General features: G+C 36.9%; 1 protein-coding gene across 6 annotated transcripts in view; it reads right to left on the reverse strand.

Annotated features, from left to right (window-relative positions):
* ATP2C1 (ATPase secretory pathway Ca2+ transporting 1) overlaps positions 1-19,464 on the reverse strand; it is a 184,806-nt gene that overhangs the window by 9,098 nt on the left and 156,244 nt on the right. For all 6 annotated transcript variants that reach the window (XR_005218209.1, XM_037844928.1, XM_037844930.1 and 3 more), the window contains 2 exons: positions 16,367-16,537; positions 15,210-15,307 (listed from right to left, as the gene is read on the reverse strand). Coding sequence is in view for 5 of the 6 variants with exons in the window: in XM_037844928.1 (XP_037700856.1) it covers positions 15,210-15,307; positions 16,367-16,537 (269 nt within the window). In the remaining variant the exon portion in view is untranslated. The remainder of the gene's footprint in view (positions 1-15,209; positions 15,308-16,366; positions 16,538-19,464) is intronic.

Raw genomic sequence — 19,464 nt, forward strand, 5'->3', positions numbered from 1 at the left:
GGATGCAAAAGTTCTCTTGCATCTGTTTCCACATGATACTCATGTAAGACTTAAATGGCCTTTTCCCTTTGTTCTATTTTCAGGGAAGAGAAGAGCAGCTTCTCAATGCCTGAAGAGCCATCTCTTGCCATGTCAAGTTTCTGCTCATTTTCCTTTACTCATGTTAATTCATTAGTCTCTTTATCTCCAAACTTGCTCTATGATCTTACCTGTCCAAAACATATATTTGAACCTTTTTCGGACCTCATCTCCTGGTCTCCTGAAACAGTTTCACTGTGCCACAAAGCTAGCCATCAACAAAATCCCTGTATGCCCGACTCTTTTGCCTTCTTGCTTTAACCTAGTTTCTCCAAAAACCATTGCTACCCCAACAATCCTCTCAAAATAGTACCACCAAGAAGAGCCTGCGGGTGGAATAGGTGTCCTCCATTCTCCCTTCCTTTTCCATAAAATCTCCATGTTGAGTGTCACGTTAAGACTATACTTTCCATTAACTGCAGGCGTTCGCTACTCCCTGGGTCATTCTCCCTTGGTTTCACAAAGATTTTAACTTCTGCCTTAGTGTCACGCTCCCCAATACTTAGAAGTCATGGTGATTTCAATGTCCACATAATAAACTATTCTCTTTCCTACTCTCTTAGAGGAGTAGTTCCTATTTATCTGCTCTCCTCACATCTCCAATCTATCTGTTTCTCCAGCCTCACTCTAACCTGACAATCTTGTTTCCTACTTCAGAGAAAACAGAATCATAAGATAATGTGCAAGTTTCCACCTCCATATACTTCTCTTTTAAACTACAGAAGAAATGAATATGCTTAGTCAAGGTCAAATATTCTACTTCTTATGTATTTAAGCGCATTGCCACAGAAATTCTCCCTTTTCACTTATCAAATATTTTTCCTCACCACTACATCTTTACCTCAGCATACAAACATGCTGTTATTACTACCTAGACATCTCTCCTAAAATCCAGATCCATGAAACCAACCCAACCCTACTCTGTATTTCCTCTTGAATCTTTCACCTCAAACTTAAATATAGCCCAAACTAAAGCCCTGTTATTTTCAAAATAAAATTGTTACTCCTTATCCTCTGATAATGGCAACTACATCCTTGCAGTTGCTCAGGTTCCAAATTTTGAGAGCCATCCTTAATTCGTTTTTTCTTTCACACGCCAACGAGCAGTCTGACAACAAATCCTCTTGGCTCCACCTTCAAATATATCCAGAATTCAACCACCTTACACCATTATATATTGCCAAAACCCTGTGCCAATGCCTCTGAACAGATCTTTTAATCTTTGCCCTTTCCTACTACAACAGCCAGATTGAAACTGAGGTAGGGTTAAAACTAGGGTGATGGCTGACTGATGAGCAACAGGCAAACTCATGAAGTGGCCAGGCCTCAAAGAGAAAGACATCTCTGAGAAGAACAGCAAAAAACAGCACCTGGGGGCCGACTGGCCCCACCTGAGTGGGTCATCTATGATCAAGCATCAACTAAGGAGGAAAAAGGGAAGGGTAGTAAAATAGTTAATAAAAATTACATATGGAACAAAAACCTATAAAAGCAGATTGTCCCACACTGCTGGGCCTCTCACCTCTCACCCCACTTTTCTTGCAAGAGTGCCCGTATGTTTCTTCTCTGCAGGTGTACTCAATAAACTTTCTACCTGTTTACTCAATCTGTGCTGTGCCCTTGCTTGCTTTCTTGCAGCATGGCCAAGAACCTAGAAACCCAAATCCAGCAACAAAACTGCTAAAAAATAAATCAGCTCACATCTCTCCTCTGCTCAAATCCCTCCAATGACTTCCCACGTCTCTCAGAGTGAATGCAAGTCTTTTATGATCTACCAAGTCCTACATGAAGTGTGCCCCACACCATCTTTCACTTGACTCACACCAGCTTCCCCACTGTTGTTCAATCATGACAGCCATACTTGCCTCAAAGCCATTGTCCCTTGGTCTCTCTGCCTAGAATGCTCTCTCCTCTGATTCCACATGGCCTGCTCCCTCAGTTCCCTCAGATCTTTTACCAGTGAGGCCTTCCCTAGTACAGTTACCTAAAAAATTGCAATCTCCCTCCCAATCTTTCATATCCCTCTTCCCTGCTTTTTTTTGGTAGGGAAGCGCTTACCTAACATAATATATTATCAAATATCTTAGAATATAAGCTCCATAAGAACAGAGATTTTTGCCCTGCATTCCCTAGTACTCCATAATATATATATAAAATGAACAAATAAATTATTGAATGAATCTTAGCATCATCATAAAAACTGTTCCCAGGTTGTTTCCTTATTTGAAAAAAGTTTTAAAATCAAAGTAGAATATTTCCTTAGGCCCAAGAAAGACTCAGTTGAACTATAATAAGACATTATTAATTATCTCTAGGTCTTCCAGGTGCCATGAATCACATAAATATTTAGAAAATATTCTTCTTTAAAAAAGGAAATTTCAAAAATGCCATTCAGAAACCCTTCATACATCCCTAAAAAGGAGTAAGCAACATATTAAAAGCGGAATGGTTATCTTCTAAGTGAAAATCCTAGGTTACTGAAGAAATTACTCATGTAGCATAGGGCATTGAAGTACAAGAGTGTTAAATAAACGCTGCTCATTTTACAGAACATTTAAATAAAAGGCTAAAACAAACACTAGGGTTGTACAGAGTAAACTTCAGTCTTTGTTCCACACAAGGACATTTCTGAGTCACTGCAAACCGCTCCTTTATAGCCACTGTGGGTTATCACTGACAATGGGCATTGAAGGAAAGATGGGTTATTGAATGAGGATTTACAACCCACCAAAATTAAACAATACATAAATTGGGATTATATTATGTGGATAGAGTCAATGGAATGATACAGAGATACTGCTGTCAAAAATCAAATAATGAAAGAGGATGAAAACCTTTACTACTGGGAAAATGTAGAACATACTGGAAGAAGTCATAGAGAGGAGAGAGAGCACTCCCAGATGGACTGTACAAATAATTATACAAAATTCAGTTTTCATACTACTTTTCAATTGGCTCTATCTGAAAGGACAAAGCAATGTTAAGAGATGTGGAACATGTGATAGAATTACAGGAAGGGAAAGCTGAAAAACATTTTAATGCGGCAAAAAACGAATATGATTTTAGTACATGTAGAAAAATCTCAATGAGCTGATGATTTGAAACAATTTTTTTTAATGCTAATGATAGAAAAGCTATGCAAACTGCTGTAGAACAAAAGCAAGACAAATTAGGGGGAGAAAGACAAAATGACCAATAAAAACAAAAAAAAAGGCCTTACCAAGCTCAAACTACTAAAATAATTTATTAATAACATTTGAAGAAAAGACTTATGTATTCAAAAGATATGAAACACTTGGAAGGAATCCCTAATATTTATGGAAAGCCTATTTACAGCAGAGTGACTTTAGGAAATTTAATGACCTTCTGATAAGGTTTGGCTTTTATTCTGCATTAGTCGCTTCCAAATAGCATCAGGGTATGTGCTGTAACCAACGCACAAAAGCTCAATTTTGGAAGAACAATGATGTACTTAGTCCAGGTTGATGATGAAATCTGAAATTTGTTTCCTTCTACTCTAATACCATTAGATTGATTTTCCAAGATTGGCATTTTTATCAGAGAGCAGAGTGTGAACTGAAGAAAACAAATACGATGGAATTTTAAATCAGTTTCACTACTTGTTAGTGTCTTGGAAAAGGTTTAGAAGAAAAGGCTGAATGAAGGTCTAATGGGACATGGTTAATTAACTGCAGATTTCACGTATCCTTAAAAATTTATATTTTGTCCCAATGCCCCCAATATGGGATTTATTTGTTTAGAAATAAATGTCAGTTAAGAACACAAACAAAAAAGCTCCTTTCAAATGTAGAAACACCTTCCCCCCTAAATCTAAAATAAAACAAACACCCACCTCACCCAAGATGCTCTGAAAACAGCATTTATGAGTAAAAAGTGCTTGAGAAAAACAAAATGTAGATGGGCATTATTTTAGCATTTCCACTACTAACTACATTCAACCTCTACTAGGGGATGGGGAAAGCAGAACTAGAACTCCAGGTACTTAATGATACTATATAAAAGTACAGTTTGTAGAAATATAAACTGAAATCTTTCCAGAGGACAATGAAGCAATATGTGTCAAAAGCCTTACAAACATGTCCAATCACTTCACAGGTAGCAATTTATTCTACAGAAATATACACAGAGATGGGCAGAAAGTCTTACTTACAATGATGCTCCATGAATCATTAATACAGACCATGAACTCGAGGGTAACACAAAACAGGTTCCAGTACCAATGCCACTAATCACCAGCTCAGAGAGTTCAGGCAAATCTCCCAAGTTCTTTGGGCCTCAATTTCCTCACCAACTAGGTTTTGTTAACCATATTTAAAAAAAGAATCTAACATACTGGGTTAACTTATTATCTCAGGATACTGTGTGGGTGTATAGTGGGTTGGAATACAGGCAGCTTACATTTTGGCTGTTTTCCATACTTTCAAATTTCTCCTGATGAACATATACTATTAATGAATTGATTTTCTATTAACAAACAAGGTATTATAAAAAAAAAAAAAGCCTTGCCCTCCAGGCAGGAGTCCAGGGGCACCCTTGGCACCATTATCTCCACACACACACAAACTGTGGTAAGAGACTGAACTCCACCATGCTCCTAGCACCCACCCTCCCCACCTCCCTCCCAACCACCAACACTTGAGGCTGGCAGCTTCAGGTAGGCCTAGTTCTCACCTGGCTAGTTGCTATGGACTGGGACAGACAGGGAGGCCCTCCCCCTGGGAAAAGAGAGGGACGCAGCACAATCCTGACGCGACTGTTGGCTGGCGAAGTTACCCTCTGGGTCTGCAGCCTTGTTCCCTTCCAGGCAGGAGCCAAGGACAACTACAGAGCCATTATCGCCATAAACACGGAAACTGAAGTGAGAGACTGAACTCCACCAGAGATAGCAGCTTCAGGATGGCCTGGTTCCTGTCTGGCTGGCTGCTGCAGGCTAGGAGATACAGGGAGGTTCTCCCCCAGGAAAAGAGGGAAACGTGGCATAGCTTGATTCAACTGTTGGCCAGCAAAGTTGCCCCTCTGGGTCCCACAACTTTGATCACTTCCAGGAAGTAGTGTGGGGTGTCTGCAGTACCACTGTTCCACACACAGAAACTGCATAAGTGACTAATTCAGCTGCAGCTCCCAGAGCCCATTCTATACCCTTGAGATCAACAGCTTTTGGCAGGCCCAGACCCTGCCCAGTTTGGCTGTTGTGGACTGGGAGAGTCAGGTAAGTCCTCCCACCAGAAACAGAGGGAGATGCAGCACAGTTCTGATCCAATAGCCTGTCAGTGAAATGGGACAGTGACATCCCACAGCCTTGATCCTTTCTGAACAGGTGTCCACAGTACCGCCATTATACCCACCCACCTCAGAAAGAGAGGGGACAGAGGGCTAAAAAAAACTAAATACAAAATTCACCTGTGTAAGGAAGGCTCTGGAGAAAAGGTTGCCAAAGAGTGCTATTGGTTAGGACAGTGCAGTTTGGGGAAGCTAATTTCCTGACAGTCTACCCAGGCCCTTTGGAACTGGTCTGCACCCCCTGCATGGGACTATGGCCCTCTTTTGGCTGCGAAATACTGACAAATCAAGGGCCAAAGAAGACCTTTAACATGAACCCGATCAACAGCAAAATCTTAGATGAGAGCGAAACCAACTTTCAAAGCAATCTTATCAAGATTATCAGATATCCAAACACAAGCAAAAATTTACAAGACATACTAAGAAACAAGAAGATATAGCCAAGCCAAATGATCAAATTAAAAAGTAGAGGAAAACACAGAATTTGGAACAACTATTCAAAGATATTTGTGCTGGTTTGAATGTATTATGTCCCCCAGAAAAGGCCATATTCTTTAATGTAATCTTGTGTGGGCAGATGTATCAGTGTTGATTAGACTGTAATTCTTTGAGTGTTTCTGTGGAGATGCGCCCCACAAACTGTGGGTGATGACTCTGATTGGATAATTTCTATGGAGGTGTTACCCCACCCATTCAGGGTGGGTCTAAATTAAACCACTGGAGCCATATAAATGAGATGACAAACAGAAGGAACTCAGTGGAGCTGAGAGTGACATTTTGAGGAGGAGCTACAGCCAAGAGGGACACTTTGAAGAATGCACAGAAGCTGAGAGAGTAGCTGCAGATGAGAGATAGTTTGAAGACGGCCACTGAAAGCAGACTTTTGCTCTAGAGAAGCTAAGAGAGGACAAACGCCCCAAGAGCAATTGAGGGTGACGTTTTTGAGGAACTGCAGCTTAGAGAGAAACATCCTGGGAGAAAGCCATTTTGAACCCAGAACTTTGGAGCAGACGCCAGCCACGTGCCTTCCCAGCTAACAGAGGTTTTCTGGACACCATTGGCCATCCTGCAGTGAAGGTACTCAATTGATAATGTGTTGCCTTGGACACTTTATGGCCTAAAGATTGTAACTGTGTAACCAAATAAACCCCCTTTTATAAAAGCCAATCCATCTCTGGTGTTTTGCATTTCGGCAGCATTAGCAAACTAAAACAATATTCAAACAAATATCCTAAATAATTTCAATGAGATGGCTAAAGAGATAAAGGATATTAAGAAAACTAGGATAGCACAAAGAAGAATTTGAATGAATACATAGAAAAATAACAGGGCTTACCGATATGAAAGACATGGCAGATGAAATTTAAAATATACTAGAGACACACAACAGGAAATTCAAAGAGGCAGAAGAAAGGATCAGCAAGCTAGAAGACAAAGCAAGCAAATTTGAACAGAAAAAGAACAAATGGAGAAAAAACTGGAAAAATTTAAATAGGGTCTCAGGGAAATGACTGACAACCCTAAGTACACAATATATACACAACATAGGTGTCCCAGAATGAGAAGAAAAGGGAAAAGGGCTGGGAAGAATATTTGAAGAAATAATAACTGAAAATTTCCCAACTCTTATAAAAGACAAATATAAAAATTAAAGAAGCCCAATTTATTCCAAATAGAATAAATCCAAACAGACCCACTCCAAGATACATATTAACCAGACTGTCAAATACCAAAGAGAAGGAAAGAATCCCGAAAGCAGCAAGAGAAAAATGATTCATCACATACAAGGGAAACCACATAAGGCTAAGTGCTGACTTCTCATCAGAAACCATGGAGATGAGAGGACAGTGGTATGATATATTTAAGATACTGAAAGAAAAAAATTGCCAGCCATGAATACTTTATCTAGAAAAGGTGTCCTTCAAAAATGAGGAAGAATTTAAAATATTCACAGATAATAGAAGCTGAGAAAGCTCATTAAAAAGAGATCTACCCTAAAAGAAATACTAAAGGGAGTTCTGCTGGCTGAAAAAAAAGACAGGGGAGAGGGACCAGAGTCCACACCATCCAAGAATATAGAAACGAAGATTATCAGTAATGGTAACTAAAAGGATAAAAAGAGAGGGGAAAAAAATAGATCTTACAAATAAAAGCCAAAGATAAAATTGTTGAAGTTAAGTACTGCCTTTAGAGTAATAACATTGGATGTTAATGGATTAAACTCCCCAATCAAAAGACACAAACTAGCAGAATGGATTCAAAAAAAATATGATCCATCTACATGCTGTTTACAAGAGACTCATTTTAGACCCAAAGATGCAAACAGGTTGAAAGTGAAGGGATGGAAAAAGATATTCCATGCAAGCAGTAACCAAAAAAAAAAGCTGGGATAGCTATACTAATATAAGACAAAATAGACTTCAAATGCAAAAATGTTATAGGAGATGAAGAAGAACACTATATATTAATAAAGGGAGCAATCCACAAAAAAGAAACAGCAATCATAAATACTTATGCACCTAAAATGCCTCAAAGTAAACTAGGCAAACAATGAAAAGAACTGAAGGGAGTAACAGATGTCTCTACAATAATAGAAGACTTCAACACAACCCTCTCTTTAATAGATAGAACATGTAAACAGAGGATCAATAAGGAAAGAGAACCTAAATAATATGATAAATGAACTAGATCTAACAGATATATATACCCACAGAAGTTTGCACCCCAAAGGAGCAGGATATACATTCTTCTCAAGTGCTCATGGAACATTCTCCAGGATAGATCAAATGCTGGGGCAAAAAACAAGCCTTAATAAATTTAAAAAGACTGAAATTATATAAAGCACTTTCTCTAATCATAATGAACGAAGCTAGGAATCAACAACAGCTGGAGAACTGGAAAATTCACAAATAAATGGAGGTTAAACAGCATGCTATTAAACGATCAGTGAGTCAAAGAAGAAATTGCAAGAGAAATCAGTAAACATGTTGAGATGAATGAAAACAAAAAACACAGCATAACAAAATCTACAGGATGCAGCAAAGACAGTGCTGAAAAGAAAATTTATTGCCCTAAATGCCTACCTTAAAAAGGAGGAAAAAGCTAAAATCAAAGACCTAACTGAACACCTGGAGAAACCAGAGAAAGAGCAACAAACTAATCCCAAAGCAAGCAGAAGAAAAGAAATAAGAAACTTTATAGCAGAAATAAATGAAATTGGTAACAATAAAAAAACACAAGAGAGAAGCAATAGAACCAAAAGTTCATTCCTTGAGAAAAGCAATAAAATTGAAAAACCCTTAGCTAGACTGAGAAAGCAAAAAAGAGAGAAGCTTCAAATATATAAAATCAGATATGAGAGGGGGGTCATTACCACAGACCCCAAAGAAATAAAAAGATCATAAGAGGATACTATGAACTACTGTACACCAACAAACTCGATTTATCCAAGGAGAAAAGCAAGGAAAAAATTCCTTTCACAATAGCAACTAAAAGAATCAAATATCTAGGAATACACTTAACGAAGGATGTAAAGGACCTGTACATGGAAAACTACAAAACAGTACTAAAATAAGTCAAAGAAAATCTAAACAAATGGGAAGGCATTCCTTGTTCATAGACTGGAAGGTTAAACATTCTTAAAATGTCAATTCTGTTCAAATTGATCTACAGATACAATGCAATACCAATCAAAATTCCAACAGTCTACTTTGCAGAAATGGAAAAGCTAATTATCAAATTTATTTGGAAGAGAAAGGGATCTCGAATAACCAAAAACACCTTGAAAAAGAAAAATGAAGTGGGAGGATTCACATATCCTGACTTGACAGTATATTATAAAGCCACAGTGGTCAAAACAGCATAGTACTGGCATATTGACCAATGTAATAAACTGAGAGTTCAGAAATACAGCTTCAGGTCTATGGTCAATTGATTTTTCATAAGACTTCAAAGCCCACTCCACTGGGACAGAACAGTCTCTTTCAATAAATGGTGTTGGGAGAACTGGTTACCATCCAAAAGAATGAAAGAGGACCCCATCTAATTCCCTATACAAAAATTAACTCAAAATGGGTCAAAGATCTCAACGTAAGAGTCAGGAACATAAAACTCCTAAAAGAAAATGTAGGGAAATATCTTCAAGATCTGGTGATAGGTGGTGGTTTCCTAGACCTTACACCCACACCACATGAAACAAAAGAAAAAACAGATAAATGAGACATCCTCAAAACTGAGTACTTCTGTGCTTCAAAGGACTTTGTTAAAAGGGTGAAAAGGCAGCTGACTTAGTGGGAGAACATATTTGGAAACCATATGTCCGATAAGGGCCTGATATCCAGAATACACAAAGAAATCCTACAACTCAACAATAAAAAGACAAACAACCCAATTAAAAATGGGCAAAAGACATAATAGACATTTTTCCAAAGAGGAAATACAAATGGTTAAAAAGCACATGAAAAGATGCTCAGCTTCACTAGCTATTAGGGAAATGCAAATCAAATCCACAATGAGGTATCATTTCACACCTATTAAAATGGTCACTATTAAATAAGGAGGAAATTAAAAGTGTTGGAGAGGATGTGGAGAAACAGGAACAGTTATTCTTTGCTGGTGGGAATGTAAAATGGTGTAGCCACTGTGGAAGACGGTTTGGCAGTTCCTCAGAAAGCGAAGTATAGGGCTGCCCTACAATCTGGCAATCTCGTTACTCAGTATATTTCCAGAAAAACTGAAAGCAGGGACACAAGCAGACATTTTCACACCTATATTCATAGCAGCACTATTAACAATTGCCAAAGGATGGAAGCAACCCAAGTGTCCATCACCTGATGATGGATAAATAAAATGTGGTAGGTATGTACATTGGAATATTATTCAGCAGTGTTCTAGTTTGCTGATGCTGCCGGGATGCAAAACACCAGAAGTGGATTGGCTTTTATAAAAGGGGGTTTATTTTGGTTACACAGTTACAGTCTTAAGGCCATAAAGTGTCCAAGGTAATGCATCAACAATTGGGTACCTTCAGTGGAGGATGGCTGATGGCGTCTGGAAAAACTCTGTCAGCTAGGAAGGCAAGCGGCTGGCGTATGCTCCAAAGTTCTGGTTTCAAAATGGCTTTCTCCCAGGACGTTCCTCTCTAGGCTGCAGTTCCTCAAAAACATCACTCTTAGTTGCACTTGGGATATTTGTCCTCTCTCAGCTTCTCTGGAGCAAGAGTCTGCTTTCAACGGCCGTCTTCAAACTCTCTCATCTACAGCTCCTGTGCTTTCTTCAAAGTGTCCCTCTTGGCTGTAGCTCCTCTTCAAAACATCACTGACAGCTGCACTGAGTTCCCTCTGCCCCCCAGCTCATTTATATGGCTCCAGTGACTCAACTTAGACCCACCCCGAATGGGCGGAGCAACACTTCCATGAAAATTATCCAGAGTCATCACCCACAGCTGGGTGGGGCACATCTCCACAGAAACACTCTAAGAATTACAATCTAATCAGCACTGACAACGTCTGCCCACACAAGATTAAATCAAAGATAATGCATTTGGGGGACATAATATATTCAGACTGGCACAAGCAGTAAGAAGGAATTATGTCCTGAAGCATGCAACAGATGAACCTTGAGGACATTATGTTGAGTGAAATAAGTCAAGCACAAAAGGACAAATATTTAAGACCTCACTCATATGAACACTATGTAAACTCACAGACATAGAATCTAGGATATAAGTTACCAGGAAGATAGACTGAGGCTGGAGAATGGGGAGTGGTTTCTAAAAATGTGCAGAATTTTTTACTAGGTTGAATTTAAATGCATGGAAATGGATGGAGGTGACAGAAGCAAATCATTTTGAGTATAATTAGCAGTGCTGAACTGTGAAAGTGGTTGACAGGGGAAGTCTAGAGTCTTATGTCACCAGAAGGAAAGCCAGAGTTTAAAACGTGTAACTGTATAACTCAGTACATCTTGTGGTAGATGATGACTGAGACTATGAACACAAATACTAAAAAGTTCTTCCATGAACTAGCACAAATGTACAATGCTTTTACAAGGAGTTAATAACAGAGTGGCATATGGGGAAAAATCTACCTACTGAAACTAAAGGGAATGGCATGTTTGGGGTTTCCTTGTTTATGTTTTCGTTTTTTTTTTTTTTTAATTCTTCCCTGGAGTAATGAAAATGCTCTAAAATTGATTGCGGTGATGAATGCACAACTATGTGATGATACTATGAGTCACTGACTGTATACTTTGATGTACTGTATGGTGTGTGACTACATTGCAATAAAATTGCATTAAAAAAAGAGACAAGCCTTAGGTTCAAGGTAGAAATGATTTAAGAAAATTCAGAGTTCTTTAGATTATATAACTTGTAGTTGTGTAAGTAAAAAATGTGAAGTAAAGAACTGTCAATAAATGGCTTGGAAGTGGCTAATAAAATAAATTCCAGATGATAACCATTTATTTTAAAGGACATACACATACATATGCACAAATAGATAAAGTATTAACAAGAGCAAGAAATGTGAACTCTCAACATCTTGAACATAAGAATGCTGCCCACCTCCTACAGAGCTTCCTAGGGGACTTGTGTACCCCCTGTGTACCTCAAACGAGGTTTTACAGGGTCTCCCCAGAGCATCCAAGATAATAAAACAAATATCTCACATCAGGGGAACCTGACACTAATGAACTTGTTTTGTGAGATAGAACATGTGTGATTTTACTACAAATAATTTGTTACAAATATAATTTCCTACAAATAATTTGCATTACATGTAAAAAGGCATTTTAATTGTGGTATACACATACAATGGAATACTACGTGGCTGTTAAGAAGGAACAATGTCGTGAAACATGACAACATGGATGAACCTTGAAGACATAATGCTGAGCGAAATAAGCCAGGCACAAAAAGATAAATATTTTATGCTACCACTAACGTGAACTTTGAAAAATGTAAAACAAATGGTTTATAATGTAGAATGTAGGGGAACTAGTGATAGAGAGCAATTAAGGAAGGGGGGAATGATAACCCAATAAAAACAGATAAGCTATCATGGGTAAATTTAACGTTCTGGGAATGTCCAGGATTGACTATGGTCTGTTAACTTCTGATGTGTATGGTAGGAACAAGTTCACAGAAATGTTGCTATATTAGGTTATTTTCTTGGGGTAGAGTAGGAACATGTTGGAAGTAAAGTAGTTATCTTAGGTTAGTTGTCTTTTTCTTAATCTCTTGTTATGGTTTGTTTGAAATGTTTTTTTTTTATTGTATGTTTAATTTTTTTTTTTTTTTTTGATATAGTTGATTTAAAAAAACAAGTTAATTTAAAAAAAAAATGAAAAAAATATGCAGAGCCCCCTTGAAGAGCTGGTGGAGAATGCAGGGGTATTGGCCTGTCCTACCTCGATGGTTGTTAATGTGCTCACCGATAGGGGACTGGTGGTTTGATGGGCTGAGCTCTCTACCACAGGACTTGCCCTTGGGAAGACTGTTGCTGCAAAGGAGAGGCTAGGCCTCCCTACAATTGTGCCTAAGAGCCTCCTCTCGAATGCCTCTTTGTTGCTCAGATGTAGCCCTCTCTCTCTAGCTAAGCCAACTTGGCAGGTGAAATCACTGCCCTCTCCCCTACGTGGGATGTGACACCCAGGGGAATGAATCTCCTTGGCAACATGGAATATGAGTCCCAGGGAGTTATGCAGAACTGGCATTGTGGGATGGAGAACATCTTCTTGACCAAAAGGGGGACGTGAAAGGAAATGAAATAAGCTTCAGTGGCAGAGAGATCCAAAAGGAGCCGAGAGGTCACTCTGAAGGGCATTCTTACGCACAATATAGACAACCCCTTTTAGGTTCTAATTAATTGGAATAGCTAGCAGTAAATACCTGAAACTATCAAACTACAACCCAGAACCCATGAATCTTGAAGACGATTGTATAAAAATGCAGCTTATGAGGGGTGACAATGTGATTGGGAAAGCCATAAGGACCACACTCCACTTTGTCTAGTTTATGGATGGATGAGTAGAAAAATGGGGGAAGAGAAAAAAAAAAGGGCACCCAGTGTTCTTTTTTACTTTAATTGTTCTTTTCCACTTTAAATTTTATTCTTATTATTTTTGTATGTGTGGTAATGAAAATGTCAAAAATTAATTTTGGTGATGAATGCACAACTATATAGTGGTATTGTAAACAACTGAATGCACGCTTTGTTTTATATGACTGCATGGTATGTGAATATATCTTAATAAAAATGAATTAAAAAAATAAAATGAAGGTGACTGAATAACTATGAGGATTGCACAGCGTGACTGTGACTGTGAAAACGTTGTGGCTCACACTCCATTTATCCAGCATATGGACAGATGAGCGGAAAAATGGGGACAAAAATTAGATGAAGAATATGGTGGGATAGAGGGGATGGAAAGAGTTAGGGGTTCTTTTTTTGCTTTTATTTTTATTTTGGAGTAAGGAAAAGGTTCAAAAACTGATTCTAGTGATGGATGCACAACTGTGTGATTGTACAATGTGGATGACTGTAGGGTATGTGAATATAACTTAAACTGTATTAGAAAAACAGTAAATGAGGAGGGGAATGGGATGTTTTGGATGTTTTTTTTTTAAATTTTATGTTTTGGAGTAACGAAGATGTTCAAAGTTTGTGGTGATGAAAGCACAACTATATGACGATACTGTGAACAACTGATTGTACACTTTGAATGATTGTATGTTATATGATTATATCTCAATAAAATTGTATTAAAAAAGAAAAACTGAAGGCATTTAATGAAAAAAAATGTCTTTTCAACAAATGGTGCTGGATACCACTATACATGTATCAGAACAGGAAAACCTGACAATCCTAAGTTCTGGTGAGGATGTAGAACAATTAGAATTTTTAGATACTGCCAGTGGGAATGCAAAATGATAAAGCCCCCTAAAAATAAACTTGGCAGTTTCTTAGAAAACTGAAGCATACACTTATCATGTGACCCAGCAATTACTCCTGGTAATTATCCAATGAAAATGTTCACTCAAAAAAACCAGCACAAAAATGTTGATAGCTGCTTTATTCATAATCACCAAAAACTGCCAATAACCTAAATGTCCTTCAAGTGGTGAATAGCCAAGGTATATCATACAGTGGAATATTACTCAGCAATATAAAAAGAACAAACTACTAATACACACAATCAACAAGGATAAATCTCAAATTCATTAAGCCACAAGAAAGAAGCAGATTCAGAGGCTCATACTGTATAATCCCATTTCTAAAGCATTCTAAAAAAGGCAAAATGAAAAAGAAATCCTATCAGTTGTTGCCAAGAGTTGACTACAAAGGAATACAACAGCATTACAAAGGGTGATGAAACTGTTCTGTATCTTGATTGTGTGGCAGTTACAAGACAGCATGGATTTGTTGAAACTCAGAAATGTACACTTACAAGGATAAACTTTATTGTTAAGTAAATGATATCTCAATTTTTAAAAAAGCATTACATAGTCATGATAAATTAAAACAAAAGGGCAAAAAGTAAAAAGCAGTCTCTCTTCACCCTACACTTGAAGTTCCACGGTACTTTCCTCATAGGAAACTCGGTTCTCGCTAAAATTAGTATTTTTGCACTGATATTCATAAGGATCACTTCACATTATTATAAATACTCTCAATGATAAGACTTAACGCAATGAATGAGACGATTTCACTTAAGATTTTCATTAACAGATTTGGTGGACTTTTCCCAGTTCTTCTCAAATAAACAGTTTTGTTAAAATTATTAGCAGAATAAGGCCCTTCATTATTAGAACAAGGTTATTGTAAACCTACCTTTGGTACTATTTGTGAAAGCTGCTGGACATCCATTGTATCAATTTCTTCTCCTGAAACTGACTGGGAAGTTTTGGAATATAATCCCAGACGGCTGGCTAAAGAAAAAGTAAGAGAAAATGTAATTAATCAATTGTTTTTGCTTGATGGGAAAGTCAACATAACACTCATTTAATATAATTTAAGATATATGCTCTCTTTCTTTGTACGAATAAAGTATTTATATCAAGGGATCATGAGACAAATTATTAGTAGGACAGACTTACCTGAATCAGTAAAAAGTCTGGGGTTTTTATCTGACTTTTTTTTTTTAATGTAATAGGCAGTTTGCCCTATTTAAGCAAAAATACATAAGAACAGAAGCTAAGCCAATCAAGTAATGCTTAGCAGCTCAACTGTAATGAAGATCAGAGTGCATGTTAAGTAGAGTATCTAAAGCCAAACAAAATGCGGGTGGATCTGGGGCAATCATATAGTTGTACGTAAATGAAAATAAACGTTGAGGAGTTATTCTAGGTATGCTCTTCCTAACATTATTGCGTATCTAGTAACCTATCCAAAGTTTAAAATTCTTGTCCCAGCCCCTTTCCAAATTCATAAAATCAGAATTAATAGAGTTTAGCAAACTGCTTAAATTTATCAGTATGAATTATAGTTTCTAGGTGCTGGGAAATTAATTTCAATTTCATACTCATGTTTTTCCTTATATTTCTTAAGGGAGTATTAAATGCCACTAAAACAAGATATTATATATATGATGAGATAACAGAAATATAAATACAGGTTATTTTCTTCCAAATTAGGTAGAAGTCTACTTTGAAAATTATACTCAAGTGGAGAGGAAAAACTAAATTTCAAGTTTCCTTTGATGTTCATGATCTGGTGCTTTTGTCTGTCAGCACGGTGGATCACAAGGTTGAAAATAATCAACTACCCTTTTGTGAATAAAACAGAAATGTGATTTCATAAATATTAAACTATTTTCAACAGTATGACATTTTAATTTTTGTCAATAATTTTATAGAGAACATGAGCAAACAAATGAGTAGATTTTATCATCTCAACATTTTATAAACACAATTCTTGAAAATGTTCACAAAAGCATGCAATGGAGTATTTTAAGAAAAACAAAACAAAAGGAATCAGCCTAATTATACCAATTGCAACTGCGGTCTCCTGTGAGTCTCCAGTAATCATTTTTATTGATACTCCTGATGCAATGAGTGTTGTAACAGCTTCTTTCACACCAGTCCTAGGAGGATCAATGATTCCCACCAGGCCAAGAAATGTCAGCTGTCCCAGTTCAGGACCAGAAGCCAAAGCAAGAACTTTGGAAATAATGATAAATGTGAGTCAAAAACATTAGAATGTAGTTGATAAAGTAAAAGTTGCAGATAGTAACATTTCTCAAATAAATCACTTAAAACTATAACATCATGTGTAGTATATAATCTTTAAAATTCAAAACTATAACATGTTATGACACTTTAATGGTTGTGAATATGGGTTGCTTTAAGCTATTAAAAATTAAGTCTCAAGGACAGTTAAGCAGAAAAGTCATGTGAGAAGCAACAAAGAATTTCTTCACATAGCAACCATATATACCTACTCTTTCAACACAAATTACTGACTCTTTACAAAATATAATTAATTATCTGGAGAAATTATGGGTTTGTCAAGCTTTAAAGTCAATTTCAAACAGACACCTTTGAAGACGGCTTGTTAATGAATCTTCACCTTTCCAATGTATAAGTCTCCAGAAAAATTCAATAGCTTAAAGAGAAGGCAATATTAAGTAATTATACACAGCCTGCATCAATTTCATACATGATCCTGGGGAGGCCACAATAAACTGGAAAGTGGTTATAAAACTAGTAGTACCAACAATAGTTTAGATTCTAATATTCTTTTCATAACGTCAACTGGCAGTTATTTGTAACTTTGGTTCTCTTAGAGAATATAAATACCAACACATCATTACTTATACTTAGCTTCCTGTCACACCTGGGTACTTAAAATATAGCAAAAGTACTATTCATTTCCAAATAGCATTTAACTTATTCTCACAATTCTGGAACCTCTGGTATCTACTCTTACGGACCAAAGAAAGGGATGTGCCTCCAACTGGGATATTATTAGACTAAACACACAAAACATCACAAATTACACATTAAGTACCACATATGGTACCAAAAGGGGACACTAAGTATCAATTTATGTGTTAGCAAATCCTAAAAAAGTGATATGAGCTCTAGAAACTCCAGTGGAGGGATGGCACTATCCCAGAGGCACACCAGTCTCGATAACTTAGTTTCCTTTAAAGACCCTATATTTATTTGTTTACTTCTTTAGCACTAAAAAGAACTACTGCTACTCTTTGGGACAAGAAGTAGACTTTTTTCTTGTGGAGGGCCCTTGACTAAAACACAAATACAAAATACACCCTAATTTCAAAATTAAGGATGAGCGCATGTTTCTAAAACACCAGCAAGGAACATTCACAAAATGAAATGAGGAAAACAACTGCATTTACAATAGCAACTAAAAAAAGAAATATCTAGGAATAAATTTAACCAAGATGTGAAGGACTTGTATTCAGAAAACTACAAATGATTACTGAAAGAAATTATAAGAAGCTCTAAATAAATGGAAAGATATTCTGTGCTCATTGACTGGAAGATTGAATATTGTCAAGATGTCAATATGACCCAAAGTGATTTACAGATTTAATGCAAACCCAATCAAAGTTCCAACAGCCTTCTTCGCAGAAACAGAAAATCTAATCATCGCATTCACATGGAAGAGGGCAAAGGACCACAAATAGCCAAAACCATCTTGACAAAGAAAAGGAAAAAGAAAGAAAAAAAAAAACACTTCCCAATTTCAAAACTTCAACTACAAAACTACAAAGTCATGTAATACTGGTACAAGGGCAGAAATATAAATCAATGGAATAGAATTGAGAGCACAGAAGTAAACCCACACATCCATGGCCAGTTGATTTTTGCCAAGACAGTCAAGTCCACTCAATGGGGAAAGAAGAGCCTCTTGTCACAAATGGTGCTGGGAAAAGTGGATAAACACATGCAAAAGAATGAAAGGGGACCTTACCTCACATAACATAAAAATTAAAAATCGATCAACAATATAAATATTAAGAACCAAAACTATAAAATTCTTGGAAGAAAACTACAAAACTCTTAGGAAAAAAAAGAGAAACATCTTCAGGACCCTGTGTTAGGCAATGGTTTCTTAGATTTTACAACAAAAGCATGAACAACAAAAGAAAAAAATAGATAAATCAGACTTCATCAAAATTTATAACTTTCATGCATCTAAGGACATTATCAAGGAAGTGAAAAGAAAACCAACAGAATGGGAGAAAATATTTGGAAATCTATGTCCGATAAAGGTTTAATATCCAAAATATACAAAGAACACCAACAACTTAACAAAAAGACAAATAACCGAATTTAAAAATTGGCAAAAGACTTGAGTAGACATTTCTCCAAAGAAGATTTTCAAATGGCCGATAAGCACAAGAAGAAATGCTCAACATAATTAATCATTAAGGAAATGCAACTCAAAACCACAATGATGGAGCACCTATTACTTAAAAAAAACAGAAAGTAAGTGTTGGTGAGGATGTGGAGAAATAGGAATCCTCGTACATTGTTGGCAGGAAAGTAAAAGGGTGTAGTTGCTGTGGAAAAACAGCCTGGTAGTTCCTCAAAAATTAAAAATAGAGCTACCATATGACCTGGCAATTCTATGTCTAGGCATACACCCAAAAGAATGGAAAGCAGGGACTTGAACAGATATCTGTATACCAATGTTCATAACAGCATTATTCACAACAGCCAAAAAGTGAAAGCAAACCAAATGTCCATCAGCAGATGAATGGATAAACAAAATGTGGTATATACATACAATGGAATATTAGCCTTAAAAAGGAATGATGTTGTGCTATATGCCACACTACATTGGGTAAACCTTGAAGACATCATTTTAAGTGAAATAAGACACACACAGAAAGATAGATATCGTCCCATTATATATTCCACTTATCCGAAATAGCTAGAATATGCAAACATATAAAGCCAGAAAGTAGAGTACAGATGATTTGGGGGGGATGGTTAAGTTAATGCATAATGGTACGCATGATACCATTGTGCATATGTACACAATGGGTTTCTGTTTTGGCTGATGGGAAAGTTCTAGTAATGGATGGTGGTGAAAGTAGCACAGCATTGTG

The sequence above is a fragment of the Choloepus didactylus genome, chromosome 1 (genome assembly GCF_015220235.1).
Source record: "Choloepus didactylus isolate mChoDid1 chromosome 1, mChoDid1.pri, whole genome shotgun sequence".
In the NCBI taxonomy this organism is placed as follows: Eukaryota; Metazoa; Chordata; class Mammalia; order Pilosa; family Megalonychidae; genus Choloepus; species Choloepus didactylus.